This window comes from Pelecanus crispus, chromosome 7, assembly GCF_030463565.1.
Source record: "Pelecanus crispus isolate bPelCri1 chromosome 7, bPelCri1.pri, whole genome shotgun sequence".
Lineage (NCBI taxonomy): Eukaryota > Metazoa > Chordata > Aves > Pelecaniformes > Pelecanidae > Pelecanus > Pelecanus crispus.
The window spans coordinates 9,234,277-9,252,385 of NC_134649.1; the positions used below are offsets into that span (position 1 = coordinate 9,234,277).

Here is an 18,109-nt window from a genome sequence, read left to right on the forward strand (position 1 = left end):
GTTATCCAGATGCTGCAGCACAGCCCTAAGCAGCAGAGGCTAGGGGCACTGTGCCCCTTTTCGCTTCTCCTCGCATGCAGGACCACGATAGCTGCCCACGAATTACTGGTTTCCAGATTGCTAGTCTAAAACCGGTGCGGTATTTTTATGTCAAAACATCAGGAAAAGAATGTGCAATTCAGGGTTTTTCCCACATCAGTATTTTTCTGAGAACTCATTTCCTTACGCAGTAAGTACAGCTCTTCCCCGAGAGAAACAAAGGCAAATCAGACCTCAGCCAGCAAACAGCTCTAGCAGGGGACGCTGCTGCCTGATGAGCAGTCAGCCTGGTGGGCAGGTAGTGCCAGGCTGTTACTGCTACAATGACTGACTTTGCACAGCTCAGCCCACGTCCTCCACAGCCCTGGAGCAAGGAAAAAAAGAAAAAAAAAATAAAAGCCCTTTCACCATTCCCTCCTCTTGAGCAGTATTTGGCCAGAAAAGCTTTTACAACCATGTAACAAGACAGGAAAGCACAAGGATTCAGGCACATCAGCAACCTGGGCTCTGAAACTAGGAAAGCAAGGCAAAAGCAAACACACAAAATCCTGTCCCGGACCATCTATTTGCCCTGCAGTGTGCACCTATCTGATAAGGGTTCACACAAGGATGAAAGCTGTCGGAGAGCCACATGTCCCATTGCCATCCAGCCTTTACCATCTCTCTGCCCACAGCACTGAGAGATGCTGCAGGAAAAGCTGGCAGAAAAGCAGCAAAACAGAGAACACAAACAAGAAAGATGAAGAGACTTCTTAAAGCATCAGAAATCTGATTCTTCTAGCTGGGTCAAAAAGGACCAAGGGAAGCATAATAGATGCCAGCACCCAAGTAAAAGGAAGGTCCTAAGTACACCAAGAACATCAGGGAGCTAAATCAGGTCCAGCCACTCAGTGCTGGAAGGTTAATTGAAAGGAGTCTTTAGTAGGGACACACCATTAATGGATACATAGGTTTGATTCTAATGGGATTTCTGTGGCTCGCCGTCTAATGCAGTTTATATAAGAAATATTGCAAGCTTCTAATACTTTTTTTTAAAAGCAAAGGCAGCACAAGAAGTAATAAAATAATAGGATTCTGCTGCCAGTCAAACATGGTTTCCAAGTCAAGCATCTCCCTGTCACTTAGTGCCTATCTGAAAAGCCACAGGCTCAAGAGCTTTCTGGCACGCTCAAGGTCTCCAAAGGAAAACAGCAGAGAACTGCACACACGAAAATGGAGGAAGGGTTCAAAGGAAAGTGGCTTTCATACCCAAGAGGCAGATGCTTAGAGGAACTAACACAAACAGGGATGCTGCTAGGTTGTTACAGAGCAGCAGTGGATTACAAGGGGATCCCAGACTTTGGGAAGGTCCCGTCCGCATGTTTTCAGCCACAATGTTCTGCAAAGCTGCATCACGGCTGGGAGCAGCAGGCAGCCGAAAATACGAGTGCCTTAGCCCAACCGAAAAGAAGTGGGTAGGTGATGGCTCTTCTGCCAAGCAAGGTGTGTCATTCAGTTTCCATCTCTTGATCATGGAGCATCATCAGAAAATGGCCACAAGGTTAGACATGCTATAAATGGAAGAGTCTCTGAATACAAGTTGGGCTAGTAATAACATACAAAGGGGAAAAAAAATGTAACTGAAGGCCAAGGATTCCTCCCTCAGAGAAATCTGCGGTAACTACAGAAATGCCTCCGGCAGGAACATCCTTAAGCACACTGGTACTCCAGGTGCCAGGAAGAGGCAGCAAACTCACATGCAATATGCCTGTGTAGTCCAAGGCACACCGCTGCCACCTCTTCTGAGCAACGGGATTCCCATCTGCAGCGCTAAGATTTTTGGAAGAAGACGACAATAAATCAGGCTCTTAAAGCAAATTCTGTTTATTCCACTTTTGTCTTGTGTTGCTAACAAATCTTCATCCTAGCCTAGGAAAAATATCAGGTAGAAAATATATCCCCTTTCCTCCCACCCTCCCCACCACACACACACTTTTTGTTTCTTAAATAGAAGAGTCAAAATTTCAAGCATGAGAGACTTTCCTTTCAATACATTTCTGTAATAAAATTAACTCTGTTGTAGATATAAAATGCAGCAGCCAAGACCAGAGGATCTGCTATGCTACTCCAAGGCAATTAGTACCCAGAATGATCAATCAGTTTGTCTGCAAACATAGTAAGAAAATACTTAGCACTTATCCAGCACTTTTTATCCATGAATCTGAAAGTGTTTTACAAAAGCTGAAAATAGGGTTTTGGCCTCATTTACAGAGAAGAAAACACCAGCTGGAACAGGAAGAGATTTGCCCCCAGTCACAGAACAATTTAATAGCAGAGCTAGGAACAGATCTCTGGTCTCTCAGCCCCAAGTCCAACAATCCGTGCCATGCTCTCTGCTTCACACAGGACAGCCTGAATCCGGCAAAAGCCCTGACTGCTGAAATGGTTTATATTTTTACCACCAGAAAATATCTAAATGGAGATCTGACAGCTATTTTAGTAAGCTCTGACCTCCCAGGCTGTGACGCCAAGGAGTAAACCCAGTCTTGGATGGAGCTGCTGAGAGCTTTGGAAAAAAAGCCTCATACTGGAAGTGTGAACAAATGTGAGAGTGGTGCAGAAGGAGGTAAATCCATGATCTACAATGTGCAAATGATTCTCCACTTGGAGCTTTAATTGAATGTTTGAGGAACGGATCACAGGATAAAAACCTAAAACCTTAACAAATAGTGTTATTAGATGGAGAGGAACCTGGAGCTAAAGCACGTGTTGCCTGACACCTCCTCTATTAGCAGTCTTCTGACCTGAAGTCGCTCCTGACAGACCTGAGAAACCAACAGTGCAAACACCAGGAAAAGAGCAGTGAAACACAATGTCTTACCCTAGAAATACATTTAGCAAGGCCAGGAGAGGAGAGAAGTACCATGAGACAGAGAGTAAAGGCTGATTCAAGGACCCCAGGGCACCCTCCATTACGAGGGCCGCTATTCATGCCATAAGCAGGCACCAACAACCCACACAGTTATTTTCCTATGCATTACCATGCAAAATGAACACATGACTTCAATACTGCTCTTCACAGGCATGTGGCCACAACACCTCACCCACAGCTCATTTTGGTCCAAACAAGACACCCACAGGGTCATTTAAAGTAGAGGGTCTCCCATGTATAAGCACCAATTTTCTAATGCCCCCTCTGCAACTCCCACGGGAATGGGACAACAGCAGGCTCCAGCTTCCGACGGAGCACCTCATGGTGCTGGGATGGTTGCACTGCCTGGCAGCACACAGTCATAAACCAGCCCATGTGCAGAAAAACCCAAATGTTGGCCTACAACCAAAAACTCCATTTTTAAGAGAGAAGGGCAGGCCAGCATCCTCACCAGCCCACAGTGGCAGGTAACACTACCCCCAGGAGCTTATTTTATCGGCAGCATAAACACTGCAGTGGTTCAGTCAGCATCGACGCACCAGCCAGCTGTGCTCTGAAGCCTTGGAACAGCAAATGGGGTTCTCACAGAGAACAGCGTATCGAACAGGGATAGGTAAGCAACCTAAGTCAACAAACTCATCTCCTAACTGCAAACCTGCAGCAATGCACATTAATTCAGGTCTCCTCCCTCCTTCCTGGGGAAACCCAAATGCTAGTAATTCTCCACTCTCGTACTCCAACATACAGGAGGGTGCCAGCAGCTGGGTCTCCCTTCCCCTCAGCAGCAGCACCTGCAGATGGCCATGAGGATTCACCCTCATGCTGCGGAAAAGTCCTTCCGACGTGACCAAGGAGCTGCTGTTCCCAGCCACCCATCTTCTTTCCGTGCCCACCTCCTCGTGCATTACAGACACAGCCAGCTGCCCTGGCTTTTGGGTATTAACACACCACCTTTCACTTAGGAGCTTTTACAGATACTAAGGCACAAAGATTAAGTGACTTGCGTAAGAGTCAGGAATGCACCTCATGTCTCTCAACTGCAGTGATTTCTCACACCTTTTTTTCCTGACCTCTGGCATATTAAAATCACATGAGTAGACTGTGTGGATGAGAACAGGATTTCATTTCCCTAGTAACACTGAAGATACAAACACAGGTAGCTGTATTTCTAAGCCCTCCCCATGGCTTCCAACCATTCCCTCTACAACAAGCTGCTTGTGTCAACAAGGTAGAAGAGCACCAGCGCAGAAGGGAATACTCCACAAATGTGTTGCCAACTCCATCTTTGCCATCCTAAGACCTACAACAGGAGAAAAAACGGACGTGCCTCTGGGAAACCAGGAAAAGAACCTCAGCTACACTTTGTTCATCAACAGAAATAGGGAACGACAGCAGCGCTTAATGCAGCGGGGCCCTCCGCAGTACAAACAGGGTCAGAAGAAACATTCGCAGGTCTAACTTGAGCAGATCATCTTTCCACAGCTGAGGGCCCTGCGAGATGTCGGCTGGTAGGAGCTCCCAGATCAGGTTTCTTGACATGAGCGACGGTTTGGTTTCCTAGAAGGCGTGAGTGTCTGGCTTTGGTGTGTCTGTGGCACAGGCCCAGACCCAAGGAGAGCAGCCAGCCCAGCTATGTGTCGTCCTATGTGCAGCTGTGCCTCATGTGGAAGTTAACCACGTACTCTGCATTAGTGCGCTGCACCGAGATGGCAAAGGGCTCAAAGGGGTGGAAGGTGAACGCAACCAGACGTCGCACTGTATGATTGATGGGTCGCCCCAGGAGTCCTGCCTGGATCTCAAACTTCAGGAGGCCAGAATCACGAGCGTAAAATCTGAAAAGAAGAGAAAGTCAATTATGGCAGTTCCTGACTATTGACTTTGCCATCTGGGCTCTTCACACACAGAGACAAGCGCCTTGTTCAACGTCTGGTACTCCCTCAGGGACAAGAGGTCCTCAGCTGGGTGTCTGGCTCTTGGCTACACAGGAAAGTCCCTCCCGGGGCAGCTAGTTTTCCACTGTCTAGAAAAGCTTGACTTCATTTTAGTGTCATCAGTGAGAGAACTCTGCCTGTCATTTTGGTGGACGTAGCTGACTTCACAAGAGGGAATAAGTTTGGTCCAGGCCCCACCTGTGCTGGCTCTCCATCCTCTCTTAATGCAAGCTGCTCCCCTGGATCCCTAAGGCAGATATACCGTATGGAACTGAGCTCACTTCCCTTAGCAATGACCTTCACTCAGTGTAAGGCCACCCCTTTCCTCTGCTGCTGCCAGGTAGGCTTTACGCTGCTGCTCTTGTGCCCCACTACATCCCCATTCAGTCAAGGAAGGTGAACAGCTGGATCCAATTCTGCTCAAGGGCACCAAGTTGTATTTTACAGTTCAAGCGAGGCTTTGCAATTCCTTTTAGATTTCCATCAAAAAAGCATTCACAAGATAGGCTGGGCAGGAAGTACCTGGTGGATAGCATTCAACAATCACAGCAAGAGCAGAGGTCAAGGAAAACCTTGTGTCCTTCTGCTGTCACCCACAAACCTGCCTGTGGGTCAAGCTCATTTGTGTGTCCAAACAGGTGAGCTCTGGAACAGAGCTTTAGCACAAATGGAACATTGCCGAGGGGATGAGGCAAACAGTGCTGAAGAGACAGGCAAGTCTCGGAAGCTCTTTGCTTCTTTAACCTTCTCTGCATACTCTGTGTAACCAATATAAGTCCAGGTAACACCACTGTCCTGTGCTGCTGTGGGAACAGGGTACCCTCTGCGATGACACCACTTTCCCCAAGACTTTGGTGGAGGTTTCTGGAACGTGGTAGTGGAGGTTTCTGGGATGTGGTATCTTCACAAAGCAGCTGGGCTCTAACTCAAGTTCTTGCCCTGAAGCTGTCTCAGTGCCCTAGACCATTTTCTCCGTTCTTTCACTTTCGGGCACAGAATTGCCATTTTGCCTCCCAGCTGTTTCCTTTTCCACCATCACTTAGTACATGTGGGTATTTTGCATTTTCCTCTGGTTTTAACTCACAGAATGCTTTTAATATCAGAGCACATTTCCCCCCCGCCAGCAATACGATGCACTCAGCTCTCAGCCTGGAAGAATGGGTGATGACAGATACAGGCAATGCTGTTTCAGGAGCAGACATACTCCACATTTTAACAACACAGCCTATTGAGAACCTCATGTTCCTCCTGGAGGGCCACTCTCCTCTCCTTTCCTCTGAATCAAAGTGCCAGCCAGCCCTGCCTGAAAATTGCACACAAGAACCCAGCAAGAGAGTCACAATCTTGGTATTTGGCTTTTCAAAAAGCCCTTTCCCTCCTACACAAGGCTGGGTATGCAGAGGGTCATTCTTTAAATAAAGCACAGTCCCCTGTCTGCTCCTCTCTCTCCCCAATTCACAATAATTTACTACTCAAGATGAAGCTCCCTGTAATCTCAAAGATGTGCTCAGTCTGGTACTTTTAAATCTATTTTTAAAAGTGCTCTGCAATCAGAGGCCATTTCCATGGGCTCTCACTCTTGGGATAAATTAGGCACTGCAATATAAAATTGTATGTCAACAGAAACAGCAAGACCAGCCTTTTCAAACAGTATGAAAATGGAAGATTTATCTGCAACCAATTTTTTGGTTAAATGGCTCCTTATTAGCCATCTAGATGGATTTTAGAGACCCCCCACTATAGGTAAGGCTGTGTTAGAGCCTCTTCCTCACAAGTGCCATCATTTCACCCAGTGAATATCTCTTCAAGCCTCCTGAAAAGATACTGGAAGACGGAGGTGATGGGGAACCTAAAGTCCTTCCCTCCCGAGAGCAAACCATCCCTGGTCTCTCAAGCAGCCAGAGACGAGAGTTGAACCTTCTGGGATGCAGAAAGGCACTAAGGGTTAAAAGGACACAGCGTGCAGAGTCGCTGAAACTGATGTGTAAAAGGCACGGAGGCCTTCCTATCTTGCACGTCGTGCCAGGAAACTGCACACAGATTATAACACCCTTAGCTACTGAAGTGTTTTGCACTCCAGCCATTTATAGGACTTGCATTACAAATCCTGTGGCCCCTCATTTCCAAGCCCTCTAACCACAACAGGCAGCAGCATTATTTTATTAATCCCTTTGTTTTGCATGTGAGAAAAACAGCAGCACTATTTCAGCTACTGAATGGTTAAGGCTAGTGCCTCGTCTTCTGCTTACTTTCCAAAAACCAGGAGCCCCACTGCTCCGAGGCCCTATTCAAGTCCTAATTGACTCTGCACAGCTTTGAGCTTTAAAAGCTCTGGCTCTGAAACACCGGTTTGCTCAGGGGAGGGAGGGAAGGTGGCACTTCGTTTTGTTTACTACAAAGACGTAACCGCAGCAAATGACTGCGGTTTTGCTCCCTTTTGTCTGCGGGAGCCATACGCAGGTTGGCGCTGGCAGACAACTGCCGCCCTGCAAGTTTTCCCAACGTCAAGCATGACAAGAGGGAAAGGGCAGGCTTTTCTCTGCAGATAACATGGGAGCTGGAGATCAAACCAAATCATACAGGCAGAAAAATCAATTAAATATACATAATTTGGGAATTGAGAGCTCAGGAATAATCAGAGGTTCCCCGCCACCTGAGTCAGGGCCAGGGGAGACATGAAACCACTTTTTGAGAATGCATTGATGAAAATAAAGTTGGGAAACCAGCCAGAATGGTCTCCCTAGGCTGCCTGAGCTCCCAACATGTGTGCAGTCACTGAACAAAGCACTTCGGCATTGAAGGCTCTCTTTGTTTTCAGAGCATAGGTTTGCTTTTGCAGTACTGTAAGTGGAAAGATTATTCTGCCTGGAGAACTCAGCCTCTTTGAGCCTTTCAGGTCAGAGATGTTGGATTTTTAACCACTAGTACTTGTAGCCACGGCTGCAGCCAACAAAAAGAAATAAATAGTCTTGGGGTTTCTGCAAGAAGCATTGCAAACTTCCTTATTCCCAAGCTCAGACTTATTCCTTCTGCCAGCATCAAAGACTCAGGCAGAAGAGGCACAGAATGGCCCTTACACCTGGCTAAACCTCCTACTACCGAAACAAATTTCCTATAGATCACAGAAAGAAGGGGGGTATGAAGAGGAGTACAGCTCCCAGGGTGAGAACTGTAAACAAGGGATGTCTGAAAATAGCTAAATCAATACCACAAGCATTCTGAATAACACCTAACCCAGCTGCTATTTTATTCACAGGACAAACCAGATCATCCTTGCCAGTTAAACCCACGTGCTCAAAAGGGATCCTTCCGGCACAGGAAAGCAGGCATCCAGAACCATATCACTCTGCAGCCCAAACACAATGGCAGGACTGCAAGAGGAGGAGGAAGAACAAGAGCATTCATATGGAAAAGGCTCAGGCTTCAGCACCCAAACCTTCCCCAGGGCAGCTCAGCAAGAAGACCTAAAGAGCCCTCCCACACCTACAAGATAAAACAGTTATTGCAAGGAGAGCAGCCAAGCTTTGTGGGACTGCTGAAATAAACCCTCTGCTGAAAGGACATCATAAGAGAAATGCCTCTATCTACTCCCTTTTCTGCATATTTGACACCACATGGCAGAGGTGATTTAGAGTTACTCTCGCACTGTTCTCACATACAGCTTCTTGACCTGTTCCATACCTTATAGGGTGATCACCGCAGGTCTTGGGCCGCTCCATGACTGACACCCACTTGTCATCATAGCTGAAAAGGGAGAGATCGAGGTATGGGCTGCCGCTGTACGACTGGGCGCTGATCGGGAGCTGGCCCAGCAGCCTCCGCACGGCCTCTGTGTGCCCTCCATACTTGGCATTCACGATAGTGTCTTTGAACCTGTAGCAAACCAAGAAACAGGTTTTATTCACAAAGGCCACAGGTGAACAGCACAGCTTAAATAAACTAAGGAGGAAAACTGACAGGGAAAGAAAAACAGCAGCAGTGTAAGAACTAAACAGCTCATTTCCAAAGATGTATCACAGTGATTCAAGCATCAACCAGTTCTGGTGACCTTTTTATCCTCCCTCATCATTACTGTTTCTGCTCTGAATGTCCAAACTGACAGAAGGACAAGACTGTGCCTACTCACAAGGTCTGGCCCCAGCTGCTCTGCAGTACAGGAAATGAACAGGATCAGAAACAGGGAGAGATGGATTAGCAGCTTATCAGTCAATCCAAGTTTTACCATGAAGCCTGGAAACAGCATAAGCAAAAGCCAGAGGGTTTCATGGTAACAGTTGAGCCCTTAATGTTGACTTCAGAATCCTCCTCTCTCTAGCTGCTGTATTTTAAATGCGTAAAGAGAGAAACCTTAGACATGGAAGAACCTTGACGAGAAGACTAAAGCTCTTCAGAAACTACAGTGAGCTGAAAGTTCTTCCTGGTGGAGAGATTAACACAGGCTGGATTTCTCTTTCCAAGTAAAATCTGAGCTTTCCATGTGCTCATGGGAAGTCAGATCAGCTGCATGGATGTCATACATCAAGGAGGGTAAAACATTTCCATTTGACAAGAAACACTCAGACAAAAGCCAGCTCGCTGTGGATTATGCTCTATTATACTTTGCCATGGAAATTAAACACTCATGTTCACAGGCCCTTGTAGCCAAGGGGATGAAAAGATTCTCCTCTCTACTTTAACAAAAGGCAGGAGCTGCTCTTTGGGTGTCTGCGGTGAGCTCTCTCATTCTCTCTCCCACTAAGCATTATGGATTTCCTGATAGGCAGCTCTAGAATGTTACAGACACCGTCAACTTCCTCTTACTTATGTGACGTCAACCTAAAATCAACAGAAGCTTCATGCCCATAAGTGATTGCCAAGTACTTTGGATGATGTGAAACAAGTCAGTGGAAGAACAAAACACCCTGAGTCACATAAAAATATATTCCAAGAGAAATAACACACTCTGCCTCATTAAAACCACATTGGACTGTTAAAGCACATTCTAGAAACCCAGGTTATTTTGATATTGTGCTCAGCTTTCACAATAGGTCTAGGCAGATGAGTTTCCTTTCTCCTAGCACAGTTTGACAAGAACCACGAGCTTGTGACTGATGTTAGAGAAAACACAACAGAACACAGTTTGATACACACTAAATTCAGAGAATGCCACTTGGCAAAATACATCCAATTAGGTGACGCTAGCATCTTGACAAATCTTATCTTCAGGGACCTAAGCTACTGGGCAGTAACACTTCAATAACCTCCAGAAGAGTTACTGCTCAAGGAGAGCTTGAAACATCTTTCCCTCAAAATTCCTCTTCCTTCTTCTAAGCACTGGATTGCCACTGCTTTGTTCCTTCCTGTAACAAGACAGATGCTGTGGAATATAAAAAATCAGATGCATGAGGCTGCAAGATGAACCATGTACAAGCCAGACCCTTGCATCGCCCAGCAACTAAAGGAACTGGTTTTCTCAGGGTTGCCATCGTTATTTGATACTAGCCTTCAGCTGATGGGGGCGACCGTGTGTCTATACGGTATAAAGCATGCTCCGAATGGCTCACCGGCGCTGGATCTGCCTGGCAAAGTTGTTGCTGGAAGCTGAGCAGGGAAACTGGACCGCCTCACTGTGCAGGGTGGCATTCCTGAAGAGGTCACAGAAGTTCTCAAACAGCTCCAGCAGCTCATCGGACGTATTCTCGAATACAGCAATAACCTCTGTGGTCACCATGTTGTACACGACGAAGAACGAAGGCTGGGGAGAGAGGCAGAGGCAGCAGTTACCCAGGAGAGCACAGGTGGGGAAGCTGTCCCTTCCTTCTCCCTGCATGACACCGCAGATCCTGTCCAAATTTCTCTGCAGCACAGGAGAATCCCACATCCTCACACTAATCCATCCTGCTATTCAAATGCCTCAACAGGTACCGAATTATCCACCTCTTAACTGTGATTATTTACGAAGAAAACTTAATGGGCTTCCAATTTTTCAACTCAAAATGGATGTCAATATTTCTGTTTTCTCTTCCTCTCTAACCTCCACCAAATCCAAAACGCTTTCTAAAGTGCCAAATTTAATTTTTGTTCCTGCTGACAAAATTATATTAAATCCAGTGCTAACTGGCCACAAATTATTTTTTCCTTTGCAGAGAGACATTATTTTCTTCCCCTTCTTAATATTTCCATCACACAGAGATGAGCCTTTTTAGTGTACTGTGCACTACACCACTGCCCACAAAAAGTTGTGCCCTCCAGGTACCCTGCCAGCACAGAAATGAAAATCTGAAAGACATTAATGACTTCTTTTTAATGCCAACATTCTCATGCAAGAAGGCCCAGGTACCACGCTGTGTATTGGCAATGGCAGTGGTTCATAGCACGAACGAGCAAGAAATCAGGAAAAAGGTGACACTGTGTCAGCACAGCTACATCAAATGGAGACGACATTCCCACCCCATTCGGAAAGGGCAGATTTAACCCTTGGTCATCAAAGGTAGCTTTCGTTAGAGACAGGAGCACTAACACCCCAGCACCCCAAAGTAAGCACCTGCCCTTACTTCAAAGGTAACTAATTCCCATGGTATATGCACATATCTGGTTAAATCTTCCGTCAATAAAGGCAATTTCTAACTGCTTCACCTCCTGCTCCCAAACAATGCTCAGGGATGACGGCAGGCACTCTGCCCACCCCACCCACCTGCAAATATCACAAGGTTGGTTTGTTTTACAGACCCAAAATAAATTGTGATAATACAATCCAGCCCCCACATGTCAAAATGAAGCACACTAGATGAGGTTACTCACTAGACTACTGCCTGAGGAAAGGGAAGCCCTTCTGAAATACAGGGTTGGAGCAGAGAGAAAATAAGAGGAGACAGCAGAGGGAAAAACTATTTACATCATTGAAGATTGAAGGGAGTATCCTCCAACCTTCAATAAAAAAGTTCCTTTGCCAGGTTAACACATAGACACTTCTACAGGATGCCCCTGACCAGCGAAACTACCCTTGCTGCTTTTTAGCAGCACCTGTAACACAGGCAAAACACTGTCACAGCATGGGTGGCAGAAGTCGAGTGTCACAGAAATCACACGGCAAAGCTGCCAAGTCTATCAACACAAGCCTAGAACAACAACAACCATCAAGCCCAAGCTACATATACACAGCATGCGATTAAAATTCTTGAAGGATTCGGTGTACGGACCCTCACAGTATACAAGCAACCCACAAGCATGAACAGCAACTTCCTCAACCTTCTTGGCAGGGAAGCCAGAGAGAAGAGAGAAGCCTGGAATTAGATGAAACCTCATGTTCCTCTCTGACAGATGAAAGAAAAATCAGAGCTTTAGGTATTTTGTGAGCCAAGTTTTCTTCAGGAAGCCCTAACAGAAAGCCTACGCTCAGGCAGGTCTGCGGAGACTGCTTCACATCTGGAATTATCTCCTGATAGAACTGAGAAATAAAATGCTTTTCCTCCAGCAGAAAACACACCGCCTGACAAACACCACAAACAAACTGTTGCCTGCATCTTAACGTAACCCTCGGGTGAAGGGAGTCAAGAGTACGCTGCAGCAAACCAGGCACAAAAGCCTTGGTAACCACAGCAGAGCGCGGAGCCAAGCCTACCACAAACTTTTACATCAGGGTCAGGAGCACCATTCCAGATAGCAGCAATGAGCAGAACGCTGCAGGCCAGCTCCACAAAGCTTTAATATTTTTGAGACAGCTGCTCAGTTTTAGACAAATGTGTAAAATTGATTAGATTAAGCCTTACCTATTCCCTCCCAAAGTAACTCCCCCAAATAAACGTCACATAAGAAAAAAATAAAACAAACTAGAGTCATCTTCCAGGAAAAATTAGACTAAGGCATTACACAAAGAACTACTGTTCATTTCTTCTAGGATCTAAGTCCTGTATCTGGCAGATAGGCAGGAAGAGAAAGGAAGTCTAGGGAACAATCAGACCTACATGCAGCACTGGAGATTTGTTACGAATTCTTACTAAATACCTTCAACAGAATAAAAACCAAGCAGATTAAAGGGACAGAACAGGTTAAAAAAAACATTCTTCCCAGTTTCACAGAGCTCAAAACCTGACCACCACTCTAACAGTAGTGAAAAGAAATGATCAACCTGTGGGATAGTGAAACACCTGGAGGGGCCCAGCACTGGCTGAGCTACATTTGCTCTAACTCGACTTCTTTAGTACTAAACTGAAAGCAGAAGCAATTGGCACATTACCTAGATCTAAGAGCTGCTACTCCAATTTGGAGAGATCATAAATACTATCTCTCGATGAAGCTTGAAGGAGTAAGTATGTAGGCAGAACAGAAAAAGTAATTCTACTGGGGAAAAATGAAGACCGTTATATTTGAAAAACATGCTTGAAGATACATGAGAAAAGGGAGAGACTACTTCTACAATGTAAGTGTACTATATGAAATACCAACTTAAAAAAAAATCAGCTGGGGATTTGGGAGGGAAAGAGGGTTGTACAGCATCTATGAGCATGGGGAACAATCCCTGGAGAAAGGGGACTGAATAACCATGTCAGATCTTTTCTCTCTCATTTTTAGTTGAGGAGGAAGCAATGAAATTATGAGAGCAAAAGATACGAGAGTTACTCAATGTCAGAGGTGTCAAATGTTCACACAAGTATGAAGTACTGGGGATCCTAAACAACACTCACAGGCTCAGCTAAGAAATGCAGTTCACAGCATTGTACCTGCTTAAGCACCTGCCCCAAAGCAACGAGCAGCCCGAGGAGGCAGGCAGTACCTGAGAAGGATCCGTCACCCGCAGCGTGACCACATCTTCACTAGTGTATTTGATAAATAGATGGTTCTCATCCAAAAGCTGCATCTTCCACATGCGGAGCTGCCTCAGCTGATCAAAGTACTGGAAAAACCTTCTTTTTGCTATAGCACTTCCGTCCTGCTCAGCCCTTCTCCACAGGTACACCAGCAGCCTGTGCTTCAAAGAGTTTATGAAGGGCTCTTTGTAGGGGTTGGCCATCCCCGTCTGAGTGTCCCGCTGCACCTCGGGATACACCGCAGACAGAGTCAGGAGATCGTCCTCGTAGCAGAAGCGGCCGATAGTCCGTACATCGATGAACGTACCCTCGGGTGTTACTTGAAAGACGTGAATAGTCTGCTGCTGCACAGAGAGAATGGCCAAGATGTTCTTGTAGAGGTATAGCCCCTGGTTGTGAGACAGGATGACTTTGTCACATTTGAAAGTCCGTGTGTCACAAAGTCTGCCCGTGTGGAGGTCTATGATATGCAAGGAATAATCCTCCAAGGGGGACCGGGGATTAGGGGTCACCGACTCGCTGTTGCGGTAAACCTCGAAGAAGGGAGGGTGAGGCTCCTCGGGCAGGTACGCGGCAGAGCCGACAATCACATACCGACAGTCATCGGTGAACAGGCTGCACTCACGGTTCAAGTGCTCCCCGTTGGAGGCCACGTTGGTGATATGGAGCAGGACAAAGAAGCGTTCAAAGAGCCGGCCCCGGATGTTGACAGACCTTTGGTCATTGCCATTGGCCAGGATCTCTCCCTCGTAGCCTTGCAGGAGGTCTTCCGCGGCCTGGCAGCCTTGATACTCGTAGATCTCCAGAGAGGTCTGGTCAGAGGAGAAGGCGATGAAGTAGCGGCCGTCGGGGGAGAACTTGCGCAAGAAGCAGGGTGGCTTCTCCACGTTGACCACGGTGAAGTTGGGGAAGACGTTCTGGTGGAAGACGCGGACTTGGTGCCAGTGGGTGCCAGCTTTGCCCGAGCTGATCCGTCGGCGCTCCAGGCGGTGGATGACATTCTGGTTCTGGATGCAGCGGGGCCTGATTGTGGGGGCATCATGATCCATGGTCAGAGCTCTACCTCATCTTCACCCTGCAGGGAGAGAGCACACACGTGCCCTGGGACCACACAGAGACAAGGGCTAAATTCAGGGTACTGAGGGACTTGCTTGCAGAGATGGGGCTGGGGAAAGCCCCATAGCACCCAGGGAGCAGGGGGGTCAGCTGAAAGGGGCAGACATGCCTTTGGAAGCAGGGGAGACAACATAGGAGGACACTGAGGAGTGGTGGAGAGACTGGGAGACCTCAGTGGGAAGTACCAGGGATAACAGGGGGAGCCCAGAAAGAACACCAGTGTGCTGAGGGGCGATAGGATCTGCAGGCCTGACTGCTGAAGAGACACAGGGGGGCACCGGGAGGGGATGGAGAGAGCTGGGGAGGGGGACAGGCACAGGTGGGCACCAAGGGAACGGAGGAAGCTCCCAGACAGCGACGAGGGAGTCCGGGGAGCCAGGCATAATCCGCAGATCTGCTCGCTGACAGGCTGGCACGGGGGGGCAGCTTGGAAAGAACGGAGGGAGCTGGGGTCACCAGGAGAAAAGGGGCGGCCTACGGGCCTGCCAGCCGAGGGGGGCTGCAGGGAGCCCCGGGTACCCGGGGACTGTGGAGGGACTCCGGGCTCCAGGGGAAGCCTAAGGGAAGCTGCGGGCCCGCCTGCCGATGGGAGCGGGGCCCCGAGCTGCTCTCCCGCCGGCCCGGAGGGTGATGGGACACGGGGAAACCGGGGGCCGCAGTGGCCTCCTAGCCAGGCAAGGACCCGGTGGAGCCCGGCGCGGGGCGGGAGGAGGCCGCGGCTGCGCTCACCGCTCGGGCCCGGCGCTGGGTCCCGCCGCCGCCGCTCACTCTATGGCCGCCGCCATCTTTCCGCCACCGCACGACGACGCGCCGCGACGGCGGCGGCCAGTGGGCGTCACCCCCCGACTTCCGCTTCCGGCCGCCGAGCCAGCGAGGCGCGCCCAGCCGGGCCAGACTGTCAGCCGACCGAGGCTGCCTGCGCCCCCTGGCGGGGGGGGGGAGCGCTGCGGGGCGCGCCCGCGCACCCCCTGCACCCCTGAAACCCCGCGCCCACCCCGCACCCATCCGGCACCCCCTGCAAGCCTGCACCCATCGTGCACCCCCTGAAACCCTGCACTCCATGCACCTATCCGGAAACCCTGAAACTCTGCACCCGTCCTGCACTCACCCTGCACCTTCGGCACCCATCCTGCGCCCCAGGCACCCCGGCACCCTATCCCAGCACCCCCTGCACCCATCCTTCACCCCCCTCCCTGCACCCTGGGCACTTCCTGAACCCCCTGAACCCTTGCACCCCCCTCACCCATCCTGCACCCCATCCCAGCACCCCCTGTACCCCCACCCACCCATCCCCAAGCCCCCCGCACCATCCTGCACCCCCATCCCCGCACCCCAGCACCCCCTGAGCCCCGCCATGCTTTGAGCATCCCAGACGCCTCCATTCTCAGGCACCCCCTGCACCCCAAGTCCCCTCACAAGGGACACCGCAGGGGACATCACACCTGCTGCCAGCCAATGTATCGGGGTGCACCCTGACACCTCAACCCCGGCGCCGGTGGCAGAGATTGGGGTCACCCCTGGGTCCCCCCTTTGGGCTTTCCAAGGGGCTTGAAAGCTTTCTGCTCAGCCAGGCTTTTAGCAGCATCCTCCCTCCCGCCCCGTGCATTAGCGGCCGAGGCGGCGAGGGCAGCTCCAAGGGGCACTTGTCCTTCAAAGGGAAGGAAGGAGGAATGTCAGGGGGGCCCTTGAGATCCATTTGCCAGCCTCTCGCCGCGGCTGAGCCGCCGCACCGGCACTTGGAGCCATTCCACCGGCAGGCGCGGGAGCTATGAGTGGGAGGTGCCGGGCAGGATGCTCAAATTGGGGTGCTGGAGGGCCCACCGGGGCGCACCCCCTTCCCGTGGGGTGGTGGGCCTGCAGGGATGCAGCAGCGGCACCCAGCCGGCGTCGCACTGGGATGGAGGGGGGATGCTCCTGCTGCACCAGAGCTCTCACCGTTGAAATTCCCAGGGATCCTCTGTGTTTTGGGGGATGCTTTAGGGTCCCATCGGTAACGGGCTGGAGCAGGACCCCGCTGCCCCAGGGGATGGGACCTGGGTGGCTGCAGCTGCCTGGGAAGGCAGCCTGCCTGGCACTGCTGTGCAGCAGGCAGGGGACGCTGGGGGACCCTCGGGGGGACCCCGCTGCCACCCCACCTGCCCGCCCTTTTCCCATCTCCCAGCGGTTTCACGCCCAGCAGCTGCATCCCATGCCCCTTCCCTCTCTCCCCACTGCCTCCCAGTTGCAGAAGGCGCGATGACAAGACTAAAATGAATGGCCCCGGCGTCTCTCTTTGTCTCTCTGCCTCCTGCCTAATTAATTGAGATCCACCTTAATAGGATCAAACTAAATACCAAAGAGCATCCAACCACACAGCAGCTGGCAGAAAAACAACCGCCCGGCACACATACACCAAAAGACAGCTCGCTGGACAAAAGAGCCATTAATACAGCAGCAATTAGTGCTTCCGGAGCTAATAACTTCATCACCACAATCTTCCCACGGCCGTGGCCACCCCAGTGCTGGGGAGGGAGTTGGGGGGCCCTCGCTGGAGCGGTTTCATCCATCGGCAGGGATTTGCATCATGGGCAATGAATCTCATCACGGGCACAAGGCTGGGGGCAAAGTTAGTTCCTGCTTATTTTGGCCCCAGGGGAGGCAGGAGGTGGGGGGCTGAGGGGCCAGAACCCCCCCAGGTGGATGCTGAAGGCTCAGGGCTCCTGGGATGTTTCATCGGCTGCGATTTCCCACCTCCCAGAGCATTTCATGCCACCCCTCGGGGGTCCAGCACTGGGGGACATGTGGCTGATGCCATCCTCATCTGCTGGGGGACAGCAGGGAGGTGGGGTGCCCGTCTGCATGTCCCCAGGCCAGGGGGAGATGGCAAGCCCCAGCCCAGAGTGCTGGTATGGGGGTTACTGGGGGTTGCTGGGGACTGGTACAGAGGTTACTGGGAATGGGTACAGAGGTTACTGGGGGCTGGTTCAAGGGGTTGCTGGGCTCCTCCAGCCTCACAGCGCAGCTGCAGATCCATGGCTTTGGGTCTCACTGGGCTGGTTTTGGTGGAAGAAGTGGTGTTTAAAGCGGAGCCCAGATCAGAGCCCGCAGCCGGGCAGCTGGGGGGGTCAGGGGTGTCCCTCGCCCAATTCATCCCTTGTCCAGCTCTCAGCTACCCACTCCAGCTTGCTCCCCTTTACAAATCCCTCTGCCCCATCCCAAATGGCCTCAAGCATGTCCCTTTCTCCAGAAATGAGGGATTCCTCCCCAGAGGGGACAGTCCCTCATCTAGGCTTTAGCAGCGTGCTGAGGAGCGGGATGCTCCGTGCCTTCGTGGCGAGCCCCAGCGC

At 50.1% G+C, this 18,109-nt stretch overlaps 1 protein-coding gene across 1 annotated transcript; it reads right to left on the bottom strand.

Annotated features, from left to right (window-relative positions):
* Positions 1 to 2,010: 2,010 nt before the first annotated feature.
* Positions 2,011 to 15,540, bottom strand: DET1 (DET1 partner of COP1 E3 ubiquitin ligase). Its single transcript, XM_075713839.1, has 5 exons — positions 15,513 to 15,540; positions 13,634 to 14,742; positions 10,425 to 10,615; positions 8,563 to 8,754; positions 2,011 to 4,782 (listed from the first exon to the last, which is right to left on the bottom strand). Exons 2-5 carry the CDS (start codon positions 14,714 to 14,716, stop codon positions 4,593 to 4,595), a joined length of 1,656 nt encoding a protein of 551 aa, XP_075569954.1. The 5' UTR covers positions 14,717 to 14,742; positions 15,513 to 15,540; the 3' UTR covers positions 2,011 to 4,592.
* Positions 15,541 to 18,109: the final 2,569 nt, after the last annotated feature.

Bases quoted from the DNA above. Each gene is read 5' to 3' on its own strand.
- DET1 (XM_075713839.1), bottom strand. From the start codon at position 14,716: ATGGATCATGATGCCCCCACAATCAGGCCCCGCTGCATCCAGAACCAG. The intron at 8,755-10,424 runs GTGAGCCATTCG...GGTTTGCTACAG, and splicing joins GCCAGGCAGATCCAGCGCCG to GTTCAAAGACACTATCGTGA. The intron at 4,783-8,562 runs GTATGGAACAGG...TCTTCTTTTCAG, and splicing joins TGCGGTGATCACCCTATAAG to ATTTTACGCTCGTGATTCTG.